This window comes from Manacus vitellinus, unplaced genomic scaffold (genome assembly GCF_001715985.3).
Source record: "Manacus vitellinus isolate BGI_N305 unplaced genomic scaffold, ASM171598v3 scaffold_9_pilon, whole genome shotgun sequence".
Taxonomy (NCBI): domain Eukaryota; kingdom Metazoa; phylum Chordata; class Aves; order Passeriformes; family Pipridae; genus Manacus; species Manacus vitellinus.
Genome location: NW_021940917.1, coordinates 6,762,975 through 6,779,927, shown reverse-complemented (window position 1 = coordinate 6,779,927; position 16,953 = coordinate 6,762,975). Strand labels below are relative to the sequence as shown.

General features: G+C 38.1%; 1 protein-coding gene across 3 annotated transcripts in view; it reads left to right on the top strand.

Moving 5' to 3' along the window:
- ZNF608 (zinc finger protein 608) overlaps positions 1–16,953 on the top strand; it is an 86,432-nt gene that overhangs the window by 1,771 nt on the left and 67,708 nt on the right. For 2 of the 3 annotated variants that reach the window (XM_018086171.2, XM_008923280.3), the window contains exons 1-2: positions 407–600; positions 1,531–2,577. In XM_018086171.2, coding sequence (XP_017941660.1) covers positions 1,690–2,577 — 888 coding nt within the window. In that variant the 5' untranslated portion in view covers positions 407–600; positions 1,531–1,689. Of the gene's footprint in view, positions 1–406; positions 601–1,530; positions 2,578–16,953 lie in introns of those variants that run through there. The other variant, XM_018086172.2, reaches the window with a different exon arrangement.

Genomic DNA, 16,953 nt, shown 5'->3' with positions numbered 1-16,953 from the left:
TTTTCAGTCCTTTCTTCTTCTTTTTTTCCTTCCTCCCTTTCACTAATTTATCCCGATGTTAGCACATTCTGTCTTGTAACACCCGGGCGCCTGTAGGTTTGTTTCATGGGATCATTACTTACTGATCAGGATGGCTCCCGGGTCCGGGGCTGAAGACGGAGTGTGAAGTTGGGGAAACATTTTTTTTTTTTTTAAATTACTGTGATGATTATTACCTCTCGGTGCTTATTCAGGAAAAGCAAACAAACAAAAATCTGGTCCTTGATGCTTCACTTCTGAATGTGAAATACTACCTACCAGCTGGTAAAGTTGTGAGGCACAGCATTTTTTTTCTTTTTTCTTTCCTTTTTTTTTTTTTTTTTTAAACAAGGAGGAAAAAAGCCTAAACAAACAAACAAAATCAAAAAAGGACTTCTGATCCGTGTGCCAAACTAGGGGGAGATATGTTATTGACCGATTTATACTGGCTGAGATGATACTTGCTTTCTACTTCTTGATCACTTGCTCTTTAAGTAAAATGAGGCACAGAGTTGTTGCTGAGACGAGTGGGAACAGCATTTTGATTTGCTGGTTTAATTAAAAAATTATGAAGGATTAAAGGTAAGCATTATGCATATATATATGTATAAATATTTCGGCAGTCGACTGTAAAAGGGAGAGATCCCTTTAAAAATCGTTTTAACTAAGCTTTGTCAAACACACACTCATTTGCGGTCACTGAGGCCACCTTGGTGCAGATCACTTAAAGTGTATGTCTTAATCAGTTTCCTGTACAGTCAGTAATACTATATTTAACAGACCTAACAATTTTGTGACCTAGGAGTACCTTAGAAATGCTTTTAGAACTGTTATCTTAAGAATATTTTTTAAAGGAAATTTTTATTTCTTCTCTTCTTTTTAACCTATGGAGTTTAATATTTTCCAGTAAACATTTGTGTTTATAGGTTGTTGTTTTTAACAGAAGCTGTATCGTGGCAAGGAAAATGAGGTTTCCCACTTCCCTTAGCGCTCTCTCCTCCCCCTCCCAAGAGATTAAGTGGAAGAGGGGTAAAAGATAATATAGGAGAGTCACAAAACTTCAAGGGTCTAGTTTAAAGCCACAAAATCCATGGAATGCAGTGAGGAGTGAATCCGTGTCCTTCCTTTTTTCTCTTTCGTGCCTAGGTGGTGGTCCAAGGGGTTAGATTACAACATGTGCTCCAACAGCTAGGCACCACTTCTAAGACTGTATTTCCTGAGCTTTGTGGATTTGAATCATGTAGTTAATTTTTTCTTTCTTTTTCTCTTTTTTTTTTTTTTTCTTTTGTGGGCATAGTTTTTTAAGAGAGACTGAATGTTGGTATACAACTAGATTAAAGATACTCGGTAAAAAAGCATCGCAGTCACTGCCTCAGGTTTAGCAAACTTAAGGAAAGAGTGTGGCAATGGTGAAAGATTTTGCTTCCCCCTACCTTACTCTTTTTTTATTGAGTCATGTTTTATTCTGGTAAAACCTAGACAAGAACTATTTGCCTTTTTCCCTCCTCACAGGACAAGGTGGACGTGGACTGCACGTTGTGAGCCTAGACACACCTGAGGGAGGAAGACAAGAGTTGAACTTAAGAGAGAGCCCAACGGAGATAAACGAATGTCCCCACATCTCCAAAGGAAAGTTCATCAGATTTTTACTCTAGAGATCTCATATTCAGGATGTCATTGAACACTTCCACTGCAGGAAAAGGTGTGGATCCAAACGCAGTTGACACTTATGACAGTGGCGATGATTGGGAAATCGGTGTTGGGAATTTAATAATCGATTTGGACGCCGATTTGGAGAAGGACAGACAGAAATTTGAGATGAATAATTCTACTAATACCACCAGCAGCAGCAACACCAGCTCCAAGGATTGTGGGGGTCTGGCTTCCAGTGGGGCTAATGCTACCTCAGCCTTAGCTGATGGCCTAAAATTTGCTTCTGTTCAGCCCTCTGCTCCCCAGGGGAATTCCTCTCACAAAGAGACTAGCAAATCAAAAGTGAAAAGGAGTAAAACTTCTAAGGATGCTAATAAATCTCTGCCTTCTGCTGCCTTGTATGGGATTCCTGAGATCAGCAGTGCTGGCAAGAGGCAGGAAGTCCAAGGGCGCCCTGGAGAGGCAACTGGCATGAATTCAGCACTGGGTCAAAGCGTGAGCAGTAACCCAAACGGCAATAATAACACCACCAGCAACACCACCACCATTGCCTCTTGTGGGAAAAACAAAGAGGAGAAACCAGGTAAAGCCCTGGGGAGCAGAGGCTCCAAGCGGGATAAAGATGCAGGAAAATCCAGGAAGGACAAGCAGCATGACCTACAGCAGGGCCACCCCAATGGCAGTGGGGGTGGCAGCAGCCAAGTTTCCTCTGGGCACCTCTATGGCTTTGGGGCCAAGGGAGGCAGTGGTGGAAGCAGCAGCCCCTTTCACTGCACCTCCTCTGCTGTGGGGGAGGTGAGCAAAAGTACCCCGGATTCAGGGTTAATGGGGAACTCTATTTTGGTAAAGAAGGAAGAGGAGGAGGAGGAGAGCCACAGGCGAATCAAGAAATTGAAAACAGAAAAGGTAGGACAAAGCTCCTCTCCACCTCTTCTGTGTTTCCCTGTGTCTATAATAAGTGTCCCATGACCGTGCGTCTGGCGCCTGTGTCCTTCTCTCTGCTGTGTATTTGTAACATGCATCTGTTCTTCCTCTTTTCTTTAAAAAATCCAAACCAAAACCAACCCAGAGACCTCTTCCCTATACAGAAGACACCATGTTTTCAGTGTGCTGCTCTTCCTTATGATTTCCTCTCCCTGTCCTCAGACTTGGAGAATGTTTCTCTTTTGTCTGTTCCTTTTGATTGCACTCACCCAGAAGGAGAAACCCCGAGGTGACCCCGACTTAACTGGCCCCAGTCTTAGCAGAAAGCAGCGGTATCCGTGGGATGGCATGTGTTCTCAGGCTGGGGTGTGCATAGCTCACGCTCCAGGAGCAGCAGGTCTTGTATGTGCTGACTCTCTTCCACAACACTGGCAGGCATTTGTGGCTGTTCCTCTCCCAAAGTCTAAAGGAACCCCTCTCCCTTCTCTGACCCACTGTCTGGAGCTGAGATTGTGCTTGGGGGAGGAAACAGGAGGTATCAGTGGAGACCAAGGCTCCGCTGTTGCCCTTTGTGGAAATGCAGGATGCTTATCATGTTGAGGGGTTCTGTGGTGCAGGAGCCCCAGAGGCCCCAGAAGCTGGTGTAGCAGACTGGGAGGAAGGAGCTAGCAGACAGGCGGTGCCTCTCATCTTCCTGGAAGGAGGATGCTGGGAGGAGGGAAATGCACTTTGTGCTGAGATATGTGTGTGCAAAACAGCTTTTGGAACAGAGGGGTGCAGTTTGTCTCCTGTCTGGGGGAGTTTTCCTCTCTGAGCTGTGCTGGCTCTTGGATTTGAACTACTTGTTTGTTGAGTGGTCGAAATGTATGAAAGAAATCAGACGGGGGTGTGTGTTTTTATTCCTTTCTATTACATTACGAAGGATGCTTTCTGTAAGAATAGATGGCCATGACTCTATTCTCTGGGAAGGGTAGAGGGAGAGCTTGTTGTCTTTTGTTAACTGCTGGTTCAAGGAGATTCTGGTGTTGGTGGGAATTGTTCTGTCCCTAGGGCAGAAGGCATCTTCTGGGGGACCTGAGGGTGACTGGTTGCCCAGGATTACAACTTCAGTGAATTCTACAGGTTGTTAAACAAAAGTAACCTGGTCTGCCTGAAAAATAAAGCAAACTAACACCTTCCAAACGAACAATCTCAGGATGTTAGAGTGTAACTGTATTGTCAGCTGTTGGTCTTAAATTACCTGCTTTTACAACTTCCCAGCGATGGGAAAACTTTTGGGTTGGTGTTAACTGGCCTGCATGTGTCTGGGAGGGCTGAAGGTCTCGGGGGAAAAGTTATGTCTTTTTACGACCGGGATACTGGCTTTTTGTATTTTGGTCATGTTGGAGTTTTTGTAATACTAAGTCGACTAGAAGATTAGATTTGGGTGTTTGTGACACGAGATATTTGTTAGTACTAGAAGATAATTTCAAGGGCTTTTGTTCAAGGCGAGGAACAAATTAAATTTTATATTGTATGCATATTATTGCTTTTAAGATAGCATATCTGTGGTTGAATTTGAATGAGCCTTGTGACCTTTTCTAAATGCAGATGAGAAAACCAGATTGCTGTGTAATTCATGTGTACGTTTGTGCTTTGATTTATGAAAAGTGCTGTTCGCGGTGGAAAGGTGTCCTAAAATCTCATGGTCTCTTTATTAACTTAGTACAGTAGGCATTTACTTCTGTTGCCAATAGTCTTCAAATTGCAGTTCTCTAATCTGTTTTAACTATCTAGATAAATTGCCCTAATCCGGTCTTCACAATGGCTGTGGTTAAAGAGTCAGAGCCATTTGATTGGATTCAGTGGCTGCCTGGAATGTGGGAGGTACTGCCCTTTTGCAACCTCCTTAGCCTTTTAATCTCTCAGCCAAATGTTCACATTCAACAATTTTGTTTAGCTGGCAATCTGAACATTTCAGTATCTCAAAGGCTGCTGCCATGGCAACAGAGATTAGAGGGTGGTGTGGTTTCTCCCGTTTTTGTGTTCTTTCAACTCTATAGTCACACAGGAAATTGTATGAAGAATCTATAAACGTACGAGTAATCTTATGTGCAATGTAAATGGGATGGCATGCAAATTTAGAGCAAACATGTATGGAGCCGGGTTCAGCGTCAGTGTACACTCTGTGTGTTGTAGATGTCTCTCCAGGAGGAGGTCTGGAGCTTGCATTTCCAGCGACAGCCACTGCTGTTGGCACACACCGGCTTTAACAGAAGCTTTGCACATCAGAGTCGTGCAGCCTTGGCCATTGTCTGGCACAATGGTGTGCTTGCTTTCTGCCTTAAGTAACATCCCTTAGCGTTTTTCCTACCCAGGAATGTTCTCTTTTAGACGAACAGTAATGTTAATAATACAGCTTGTTGCTGACAATGGTTGATACCTGAAGTCCAGCTAGTGGCAATATTAGTGACACTCGAGTGTTTTATGTTTGTTGTTATGGCTTTTTTTTCCTCAAAATGATTAATAATCATTAGGAAGATATTTTTAAGGGGTTTATATTCCCGAAGTGTTATTGCTTTGACTGTTTATGCACTAGAACATACCTGATGTACTTGAAAAAAGCACTTTGTGTCTGTATTTCTGTGATTTTCAAGCATGCATGTTAAAATCAATTTCCAGTTATCTTACTGTTGTGCAAGACATGCCTTGTAAATTTGGAAGTTTCCTCTTAGAATCAAATGAGTTCATGCCTGCTGATTCAAAATCTACAGGTTTTTATATGTGGTGTGGAATATAATATTGCATTTGTTTACTATTTGTGAAAAGCTTGGAACAGATTCCCAGGAGTTGTAGTCACTGTTTAGCTTTCACAGCATGCTTCAATGTCTATTTTTAGTCTATTTATTCTGTTTCCTTGCTGCGGAAAGTCATGTAAAACATGATAAATTGGATCTTATGAAGCCTAATTAAATCAATGACTGTGTTCTGCTGGCTCTTTTATGCGGAATCCGCAAGTATGTTGTAAAAGTCGCCACTCCCCTAATATGTGGATAAAGTCAAAGTATGCTAAGATATTTGAGCTATATTTGTGCAGTCCATTTTGTGGTTAAGCCACCAGTGACATGTCTGAATAAGTAGCTTTGACAGGTAGGCTAACCACTCCTAAGATTTTTGGTGTTAAAACCTGTCTCCATTTTCCATTTCTCATCCATACCATTTTTAGCACAGTTAGTGACTGTTTGTCAGCATGAACTCTTCATCTGTTTCAGCTAAGTTTTTCTGTATTTTTAACAACTGTTATATTGAAAAGTGTTCAGGGTATCTACAAAAACTGCTTTGTGTGCATTGTGAGGAGATTTTGGGATTCAGTCACAGTTTGAGATATGGGAAAACTGTATTTGGTATGGGAAAATCAGTATGTTTACATTAAAATAGTACAGAAGACACAAAGCTGTAATTGGAGGGGTCTAGTTACACTTCTAAATGTATCAGTGTAGTGATACTCCAGGATTGAATTTTTCTCTTTTATTAGCTCAGTGCTTCTCATTAAGACTGCATTTCTCATTTGAAAGTTGTCTTCAACAAATTAACGTTCTTGGCTTGTATTCTTTCATTCTTTATTTTATTTTCACTTTTTTTTTATTTAAATGCAGGATTTGAGGGTGTTTTGCACTTCATCGGGAATCTCTGGGTGCATTTTCCTGTTGATGTAAATTATTTAAGTACATGCTTTGATTAATGATGTTATGGAGATATGTTTTTCATGTACTTTTCTTGCCGGCCTTGTGTGTAGTTTATTCACTGTGAAATAAAAGGGCAGGGAGGTCACTTGCTGTAATTAAAGAACAAAGTCTATTGTTGTTTGACTGCAAACTGTTTTGAAAGCTACATAAGGGATTTAGCTGTTAAAAACATTGATAACTATGGATGTCTAACAATAAGCACAGCTCAAGGTTCTTAAAGTTCTGTAGTGCTGTCTAGTAGTGTGACGGTGCTTTTTGAGCTGGGTGAAGAGGTGTTGCCCTTTGGCTGAGGAAAGCTTTCCGTGCGAACCTGCTGACCTCTGCCAATATGTATGACCAGGTCTGCTATTGAATTCCTGTGCAAAGCAAGAGTTAGCGTAGCACAATGGAGGCTGGTCTAGAACATCTATCAAATCAAGTAGGGAAGCCGTCTGATAACCGTACTCGGAACCACTGGAAAAATATTTCATTTTGGGCATTGGTAATTTTACAATTTTAATAACTTCATAAATACCCAGTAAAAAGGAAAGGATTGATTGTCCAGATGTCATGAGGTTAACCATGTTCTCCATGTTAAAGGGCTTTCCTGCAAGACTGTTTTAATTATAGCCATATAAAGACTTGTTTTTCCAAAGTAGCATTTTATAGTCCAATAAATGAAATGTATGTTAAAAGTGCTAAGCAAAATCTCCCGTAACCATAGAGGTGTTCAATAACCAGATTCAAGTAACATGGAAAGTACCATCTGTTCCTAGTTTTCAGCATAAGCCCAGGAATTGAATAGCTGAGATTTGTTAGTATTTTTTCAACTTTCTTTCTTTTTTTAATTATTATTATCATTATTTTAAAAAGTTCACCTGGCACTTTATAGAAGCTTTCTGAAATGCAATAATACCGGAGAGACTGTGAAAACATGTGTTCGTACATACAGTTAACCAGTACTACTTTCATTTAAAGAGATTTCCAGAAGCCCAGTCATTGAAAAATTTATAATAGTGAATCACCTCCTGCAGGCAAACACAATAAGGGTCAGCTCTTCAAAGGTTTGACTGTTCAGGTAGAATCTGATTTACTGTGTCTTTCCTTACGAAGTAAAAGGAGGGGGAAGGGAGGAACACCCCCCCCCCAGAAAAAACCCCAAAAATACACCAAAAAACAAACTCTCAAAGGATAACTTTAGCAAGCTCTTATCAGTCACCTAATTGCATACGATAAAACCATTGACTAAAATTTTCCATGTATATTTTTCTGCTCTTCAGAGAAGTGTTCTAGAATTGTTGATATGGAGAAAATTACTCTTAGAGATAACTTGTTCTAAACTGCTAGGCAATGAGATTCTTGGCTGCAGCCTATGAGCCCTGGATAAAATGCCATCCGGCCTTTGTTTGAGGTCTTTTACTGAAGCTAATGACTGGTCTTGTGCCGCCCTGAGATAAATGACATTATCTCTGAGTGGTCTGACAGGAAACAGACATGTTAATGGTGAAGCTGCGGGGAGGATCTGCTGTATCTCTGACAAAAGAGTAAAGCTTGGACCCCTGGTTGTGATCATTAACGCAGAATGCATTCCAGCTTCTTCTACGACGGCCTTCATAATTGGAAAGCTATTTTATCGACAACAATGTAAATCATAAATGTGAAATGTGCAGATTTCTTGCGTGCTAAAACTCGTGCCATTTTTGTTTCCTTTTTTTTTTTTACCCATAAGAAATGGATGATCTCTGTAGTACTGACATTTCTGGGAGATCTTGGGGTCTGCTTTCTGTTAACTGGACACATCCTTTGCATGTTGAATGCAGGTTACCCTTTATGTGCTCTGTGTTAACCATGTGATTTGCATTTCTGAAAGTAGGTTAAAAGAATAAAAACACCATTGAAATCTGTTTCTCCACATTTCACATGGTTATTGGTGCATGTGGTATTGAGCAAGTATTTTACAAGGATCATCAGAAATATCATCTTGGAGGTACAAACATTTCAGCTATCCTTCAGCTGTGGTTCCATTTTGGATAAGGACATATATTTTGAATTTCTGTTACCCACTCTTGAAAAAGGTTAGCTTGCTTCTGCAGGAATTTAGGCAGCTTTGTGTCATTGCCACATGGTCTGTGTTTCTCAGATGTAGTACTCACTTTTTGAATGGCATGTCAGCTACATGTTGCAGATTTATTTCATGATATATAGTTGGAATTGCTGATTATAATGAAGTTTTAGAGCCTACCCTGCTCTGAGCTAAGATACTTTGTACAGATGATCCAACAGCCAGGTTGGATAAGCATAATATTTATGTAATACGCTTAGCATTGTACTAGCTTTGTATTGTACCTATATGATGTTCTAATGTACATGGTGATATATTGCTGTGTTCCCTGAAAGGGTGGAAAGGTTATCTGACTTCTTACCTGTACTTATTTCTTACAACAGAAATACATCCTCCCATGAGTCCTCAGATAGGGTCACACCTGTGGATCTGTGGACGCAGTGACTTCAGTTGTAGGGCTGGCCATTGTTTTTACTAAAAACTAGTGTTTGATTTAGTGTGTTTACATGACAAAGAGTTTTTTATTTCCTAATAATCACAGAAAATACATGGATTTTTTTTTTAAAAATGTGATCTGTACGTAACATTCACTGTTTGATGAAAGAGAGCAAAATGGTCTTCCATGGAAATGACTGATCATGCATAATTGCAAAAAGTAAATACCTTTTTAACAATCAACAAAGGTAGTTTAAACGTTTTTACTCCTTTTGCACCAGAGCGTTTCTGCCTAGTGCAGATCTTTTGCAATGCAGCCTTTCATCAAAGTGAACAATAATGCAAGCTATCCTTCTTTAATTTGCTTAAAAATATGTTTGAAACATGGTAATTTTAATAAAGATGATTACCAGTTTTCATAGCAAGACTTGAGGGGCTTTCTTAAATTAGATTTTAAATCATGAGATTTTTAAAATTATTATTACATTCTTGAATTAAACCCACAATTTACTGAAGGCCATTTGGGCAAATAGGAAGGTCAGGCAATGACTTTTGGTTGTGCTGCAGGACTTCAGTAAGCGCTCTCTACTGCACTTCCTCTTTCAATTCTTACAAAGCGGTCTTGGCAATTGGAACAAGGCCTTTATATTTGAATGAAAGTTGCAAAACTACCCAGAGCCACTGGACTGATGGGCAAGTTCTTTGCCATTTTTGTTTTCTTTTTTTAAAAAAACTGAGAGAAATATCAAGAGGGTGGGAATAGGTTTCCTCTGATGCCCCTGTTTGCATATACATGTACACATCCATAATATATATGCTTACATATACTAAGACTACTTGATTAAACAACCTAAGTGAGCACAGGACAAGTTGCATGGAATGAAGGAGGATTGATAACTGTACAGATAGGTTTTCCAGGTCTAGGGTCAGTGTGGCACCGATTAAATTTTTAAAATCTAATCAAAATAAAAATAAAATATTGCCTTTAGTGACAGAGATTTGTAATATGTCTGCTTTTACTCTAATTTGGCAAATACTGCTAAATCTCAAGATGAAAGGATGAACTTCTCTAGCATCCTCCTGTATGTAACATCTACTGGGAATTAAATATGAAGCTCTTTGTTTTACTAATTTTGATGTGAAAATGTGCTACATTGAATTATATGTCCTTCATGATAAATCTTCCTCAGCCGATCTTCAGAAAAAGAATACCAAATATTTGGTTCCCTTCTCCTGGTTTCTGAGACTCCCTAGCCTAAATCTTATTGTGTGCACAAACCCAGCTTGGCCGAGGTGTTTGTCTCCTGAGAAACTCTACCAAATAATAATGTAAGGAAAGAGACCTCATGACGATGTTTGAAGCAGATGCCAATAGTGGCATGTGAATGCAGTTTTTGCAGTCAAAAGAGCAAACTAAAATGTATTGATTGTGGTTACTTGGTGTTTTCAAAACACTAGTATTCTAGTAGTTGAATTGTCATGTTAACCAAGAAGCAGATGGCATAACACCAGAGAAGTGTATTTTTACTTAAAGAAACTTTAGAGGTTTTGATGTGTTTTCTTTTCCTCTTATTTCCCTGATGGCTTTTTTTTTATTGAAGAGTAACATGAGGAGACCTGGTAGCAATTTTATTGCTTTCCCATAACAGTTTGAAATAATAGCTTGGTCTTTGGTTGCCAGTCAAATTTCTACCAGTCAGCTTGATTCTGTTTTTTATCATGTGGCAGTGGAATATAAAAAGTATATGTTTGTAGTTTGCCCTCAGAAACCGGCTCTTTTTTTCATGCTTCAATTAGCAACAGAAGACTAAACTCCAATTGGTCACACTTTTGTAAACTCCAAGGGCTTGCTTTCTTCATTCTGATAAAAGAAGGCGCCAAGTTTAGGCTCTGTTTCCCAGGAAATTTCGAGGCACATCTGGCCTCTTTAACTGTGTTCACTAGACAGTTTGATTTTGCACACATTTAGTCATTTGCATTATCCATTGAATTAATTCAGGGGTTTTGTTAAGCCCATCCCCCCCCCCAAATACAAGTTCATGCTATTCAAATGCCACCTTTATTGATGAATTTCATTGATGCTATGCTGAACTGTGGTAGAAATAGGACTGTAGATACCACAGTTGCTTGTTACGTAAGCACAGCTTTTACAGTTTTCACCACTTCCCTCAAGCAGTAAGAAGAGTGAAAAGCAACTTGTAATCTCCTTTCTCATAGTGTGTAGGGCCAGACCAAATTATTTTTGGATTTCCTGTCACCTCCTTGGCTGATTTCTGTGGATGGCTTATGTTAAAAGCAACAATAATGTTTGAATTGGAAGGGTTTGGCCTTTGGGTTTTCATTCTTCATGGAGAACTGTTTATTTGAGTGTGGTTCGCCACACTACATGGATAGTACTATCAAATCTGTGCTTTATTATAGGCTTTTAGCAGTAAAGCAATGGCAGTAGTTGCATGTTTCGGGGTTTAATGTTCTTGCCAACTTTTCCTTTTTGAAGGAGAGAAATGAAACTAGATCTGTATCTCTTCAACCAAAGGTAGTAGTTAGAAGCAAATACAATTAGAAATGGACCTCATTACTCCATTGAACTTTGTTTTGCTGGCAGGAGTTTTAAATCCGATTTAGTAAATGTTGAGGGATTTGTTCTGTTAGTTTGCACTGACGACAAGGATCTAATATTCCAGGAGTATTTATGGATATAATGAACATATTTGACATAAAGTTTTACTAGTTAATGCTAGGCACTATATGTTGAATTGCACTAGAGTTCTGGAATTTGAAGAAAAAATACTGCTGCATTTTGAGAACAGTGAAGGTGATTGCTCCACACCCTGTGTTACTAAAAAACCTAAATTCATGTTCTTACCCACTTCAGCCAGTAGTAAGGTGCAGCTATGTAGTAGTGCTACTCGTTGCTGTTCAAGGACAGGATTGTATACATGTTTGTGTGTGAATATATATCAATATATGCTGATGGTGTATATATATATATATATATATATACATACATATATATATGTACATACATACACATGAAAAAAGAGCTGCTACTGTTTTATAAATACAGCAACTGAGTTTTGGCTAATAGTTTTATTTACATTTCATGTCCAGATCTTTTAACAGTCTTTCCTGTGACGCTGCAATGGATGCCAAACACTGAAGGAGAAAGCTAGCAGCTGTTTCCATTACAGCATTGGTACATTAGCCTCTGCACTTTTCATTTTATAATCTCCTCCAACCTTTTCTAATCACGCTCTAAAAAGGCTTTTGCTCTCCTGCCTTTGATTTATCTGTCTGCGGGGTTCTGTGTTATTCTTAGCTTTAAAAATGTAAAATCTGTGTGATTTTTTTTTCTCCTACGAGCTTAAGGCTTTGACTCTTCCTCACACTGAGCAAGGGCTCCTTTCTTAACTCAAGTAACTTGAGTTGTGTCAGTGTAAGTCCTTACTTGAGGTGAATCCAGGTTACAAAACAGGGCCCAGTATGACCAATTTGATTATTCTTGTAGCAACATGAGCCACTGTATGAATTATATTTTTTTGCACACCATCCGAGTAGTGTTTGGTTCATTCTTGCTCTTTCCTTCACCATCTCTCTGAAAATAATTGTTTCATGGCTGTATGCTCTTATTGCTGAGATATGACTGAAAACTGCGTGCAGTACAGTAAGGCACATTCATTTTCATCTAGTACCCGTTTATTGCCTTGAGCACTGTAAATCTGTCAGCTCTTCACGATGCTTTCACCTCTTTCTTCATTTGCTCCAGCTTCTAGTTTGACAATGTTCCCCTGAGGCAGAGTTCTAATCTGCTTTCAATTAGTTGCAAAATGTGACTCAAATTTCCACATTATGGCTGCTGTTTTACTTGCACGAACACATCTAGAAACAAATTAATGTTCTTGAATATTTATTTTTGAGCCTTCAGATTTACTCTTGGGTGGAAAAGTTGCAAACTATTTTTAAACTACCTCCAAGATTTTTATTTTTCCTCAAACTGAAATATTTATTAGAAGTTTAAAATGCCTCTTACTGGTTAATTTTTACAAAACCTTTCCAGCTGGGTAGTAATTACTGAAGATACATTGATAAAGTTAACAATACATATAGTTAGTGCTTAAATTTGGATGTGATTGCTGTGCCAGTTTAGGATAAGAGACACTTCTCTGCAGTGTTAAGCACTGTTTATTTATTTATTTATTTATACATTTAACTAGTTTTTCAGGACGAACATACTTACCTGACACCTGTCTGACTGCTATCTATTATCTGCAACTCCAGAAGTTGGCATTTGGCTGAGGGGGGTGGAAACAGACTGATGAGTCTTAATAGGTATAGCTAATTAAAAGCTTTTTGTGTGTCCTTTTGTATATGTCTGTGCTTGTGTGTGCATGAGTACATGGGTGTACCTTTAAAATCTTATATATAAACTGAATTTTAAGGGGTTTTCTGTGGTCATGTTCCTACGAGCAGCTGCAGTAGGAGTATGGCCTCTGATGTTGTATTCATTGGGGAAATAGTGAAATTTTGAGTGGAAAGTGTGGAAATCAGGACTAAAACACTGAGGAGAAGATGAATCTAAGTGGAAGTCTGAACTTCCTTATTCAGGCAAAACTAGCATTAGAGGTTCCATGACAATTCTGTTCTATTACCTATCCACCTCTAATGCCTTATGTCTGTAGTTGCCTATACAAACACAGAGTATTTAACTGAAATATAACAGTAGCTAAACTTGTAAGTGAAAATCTTTATGGAGATTAGCACACTAAAGCTTGGCAGATTGATGTCAGCATCTGTAATAGACTTTGAATAGATTTGTGGAATTTTATTGGAAGTATATTTCTTAAGTTGAAGTTGCTAAGTACTTCTCATTTCTAAATGCGATTTACACCTGTAAATTTAGCTTTTCATTTACAATAATTCACCTATTTATAGACATGTTTAAAAAAATATTTAATTGTCTTTATTGTCCCACATTGAGGTGGTAGCCTGATAGCCCCATGCTGTATGTATGAGTATCTGCATGATGTAAAGCACGCACATGCTGTGTTTTGGTTTGTAGTCCCTGAGAACTTATTTTCTACTAAGAACAAAAACGTAAAAATAGAGATAAAGGAGAATTATCTTGATGTTATTTTATTTTCTCTTGAGTCATGAATGACTCTTTAACTGCAGAGATGAAAAAGCTAACATGTTATTTATTTTTCTAAAGGTTTTACTTACTCTAATAGACTCCTGTGATTCATAACATCATTCTGTAAAGAAACAATATTTGCAAACATTGTGAAATACTGCAACAGCATGACATTTTTTTCTCATGCAACATCAAAGCGTTTGAGGTTCAGCTTTGTAGCCACGGTGAATTGCAGTTCCTGTAATTGTCAATTTTTGAGAAAAAAGTACACAGACTATTAAAATTCAAGTGAAATGCATGTATTTGTAGCTTACAATAGGTGACTTAAAGACATCCAGAGTGAGTAACCAAGCCAATATATTAAAAAAAACAGCTCCACACATATGCGTACATACATATACACACGCAGCCACAAATTATTAATTTTTCAGCCAAAAGCCACAGTGCTTCAGAGAAGCATTAAATGCTTTTGTTGATAGCTTATAGTTTTATAAACTCTAAATGAGCTTATTGCCTTTTAACCAGCACTAAATAATAGGAGAACCTATGAGCCTCCACATTGGACACCAGCCAAGCAGCCAAAGAAAGAGAGGGGAAAAAAAAGACAGAAGTGAATGGTTTAATTGTAGAGCAAATCATTTGTTTACAGATTAAGACCTATTTGGTAGCTAAATCCTATGGACAAGGAGGTGAAAGAATCAGGCACTAAGGTACAGGAAATGAGCTTTATATTTTCTGACTAAGTCCTGCTATTTTTGCTTCCTCCTAAAGCAGAGGAGACAAGGAAAAAATGAATTGTTTAACAGCAAAGACTGCTGAACAAACTGCACATATTAAGTAGGAACAAAAGGGTGGGAGAAGGGAAGTGTTGCTGCACTTTGGTGCTGACAGGAACCTGACAACTGGAGCTGCTTCCAGCTAAGGGGCACCGGTTGTGGCAAGAAGAGCTGCCCTATTTTGTTTTCTGTCTGAATGGGGTGGGGGAGAAATGCTTCTGTTAATCTGAGCAAACATAATACATTTTCTTGAACCTCCTTCCCCAATATGCAGTTTGGCTTGCTCACTAGAACTGCCCCACCCTTTTTTTTTCCTTCTCTCTTTTTCTCCTCTGTGCTTTTTAAGAGCAAGTTTTTTAAATAGGCCTTTGTTTAAGTATCATAATTAATTAGTTGACAGTTCAAATGGTTAGGAAGTGCTTGTGGTTTCTGCTTTATTGTTGTACAACATTTTTTTAAAGAGTCGCTTACTGGTGGCCTGTAAATTTGAAGATATCATTTTCATGAGTCGTTAGTTTTAAAGATCAAAGCCAAGAAAGCATTATAGCAGAAGTGGAGTAACCTCTGCAGTAAACATTGTTTAAGCTTTTTCAGTTGAACTTCCTTTTTTCAGTAATTTATAACCTTTCAAAAATTTTATCTTTTCTGTTGAATTTTCTGTGGCTTATTCACTGTAATTTTTCTCATGAAGTGCTTAGCAATGCTGTGCATTGTTTCTTTTCATATTGCTTGATTGAAATTCACTGACAGTATATAAAATATTGCTCTCTGCTTATGCATAAACAAATATAGACAGGGTTGCCAGTAGGTTATGCTATTAAAAATATTTTTCCCTCAAATTGTAGTCTACCAAAGAGTAACCTTAAGAACAGTGCTTTTCTTAATAGCATGTTTCTTTCTTTAAATTTAGTTTCTGCTGCATTTCTAGGTCACAAGAATGAGAGAGAGTGCATAGTGAAGTGCATGTAACTGTATTCCCAAGGAACAGGTCACTTCCCCCGTTGTATTTAGGCACAGAATCTGGTTGCTTCAAAATGAGTAGCAACATGAGCACTAACATCTCTGCAAGGAGAATGCTGCCATGAAAGTTATGTAAGAATTGTGTGTTTTATATGTAGTCTAATTATAAACATATTTTTGTATGTTTATGTCCTTCTGTACTCTCAATAGGCTGTGAAATGATTATTTCTGTTGGAACATTAAACCAGACTATTATCTGATACCTGTTTGGTAAAATGAGCATTGACATATTTTAAGTGATTGAAAGCAGTGTTCTATGGCCATTAAAGAACTTTACGTGCTGATATTGTGATTTTGTTCACATCATACTTTAAAACCTGTATAATGTGACTAGCAAAACTATAAACTCAGTCTTTAATAAGAAACTTGCAATAGGAAATTTTAAAGCACAAGTATATAATTTTATTGTTACTACTTCTAACAGATACATGAATGGTCTTCATACCGCAAGTTAAAAATTATAACATTGAAATAACAGGTGAAGTTTCATAAATTCTTAAGACAAAATTATTATTTCTTTTTTGTGGGGGAGGGGATGTGAGTAGGCAAATTCACTCCAAGCTAAGTCTTCCATTTTTGATCAACGTAGTGAAGTATGTAATAGAAAGTTAAGGGATTACTTCAGCAGTAGCACCACAACCAAATGCCTTATAGACGTAATGAACTTGTCTGTATCCTTGGTAGAGTATAACCCATGATTAAGCAATGTTGCCGTGATTGTGGCTCTCAGTAAATTCAAAAGGAAATTTGCAGTCTAAATTAACAATTTAAGACAAGGAAATTATTTAATCTCAGAATTTTGGAAATTTGATACAGGTTTAATTTATTTTTTTTTATTGTTGTTCTTGTACTGGAAGCCAAGAAGATGATTAAAGTCTGAGAAAAAGGAAGTTGCTGACAATTTAACTCAGTAAGTTAACAATAGTTCTGGATAATATGGTGGCATAAGAGCTCCTTTTCCTTATAATTATGTTTAGCATCTTTTAATCCTTTCAGGAAGAACCACGCAAATACAATATTACAGTCAGAATTGAATGTGGAGTGAGTGGTGTAACTTGCACTAACAAATTTCAATATTTTAGAAGGAACAAACCTTTCTTAAGTTGAAATATAGAGGTGAGAGTACAATTTCCTCTGTCTTATTTGGCCTGCATTTTTATTGCCCATAGGTGGTTTTGATCTGATCTTGACACTGTGACACAAAAGAGTCACTGTGTTTGCTTTTCGTGA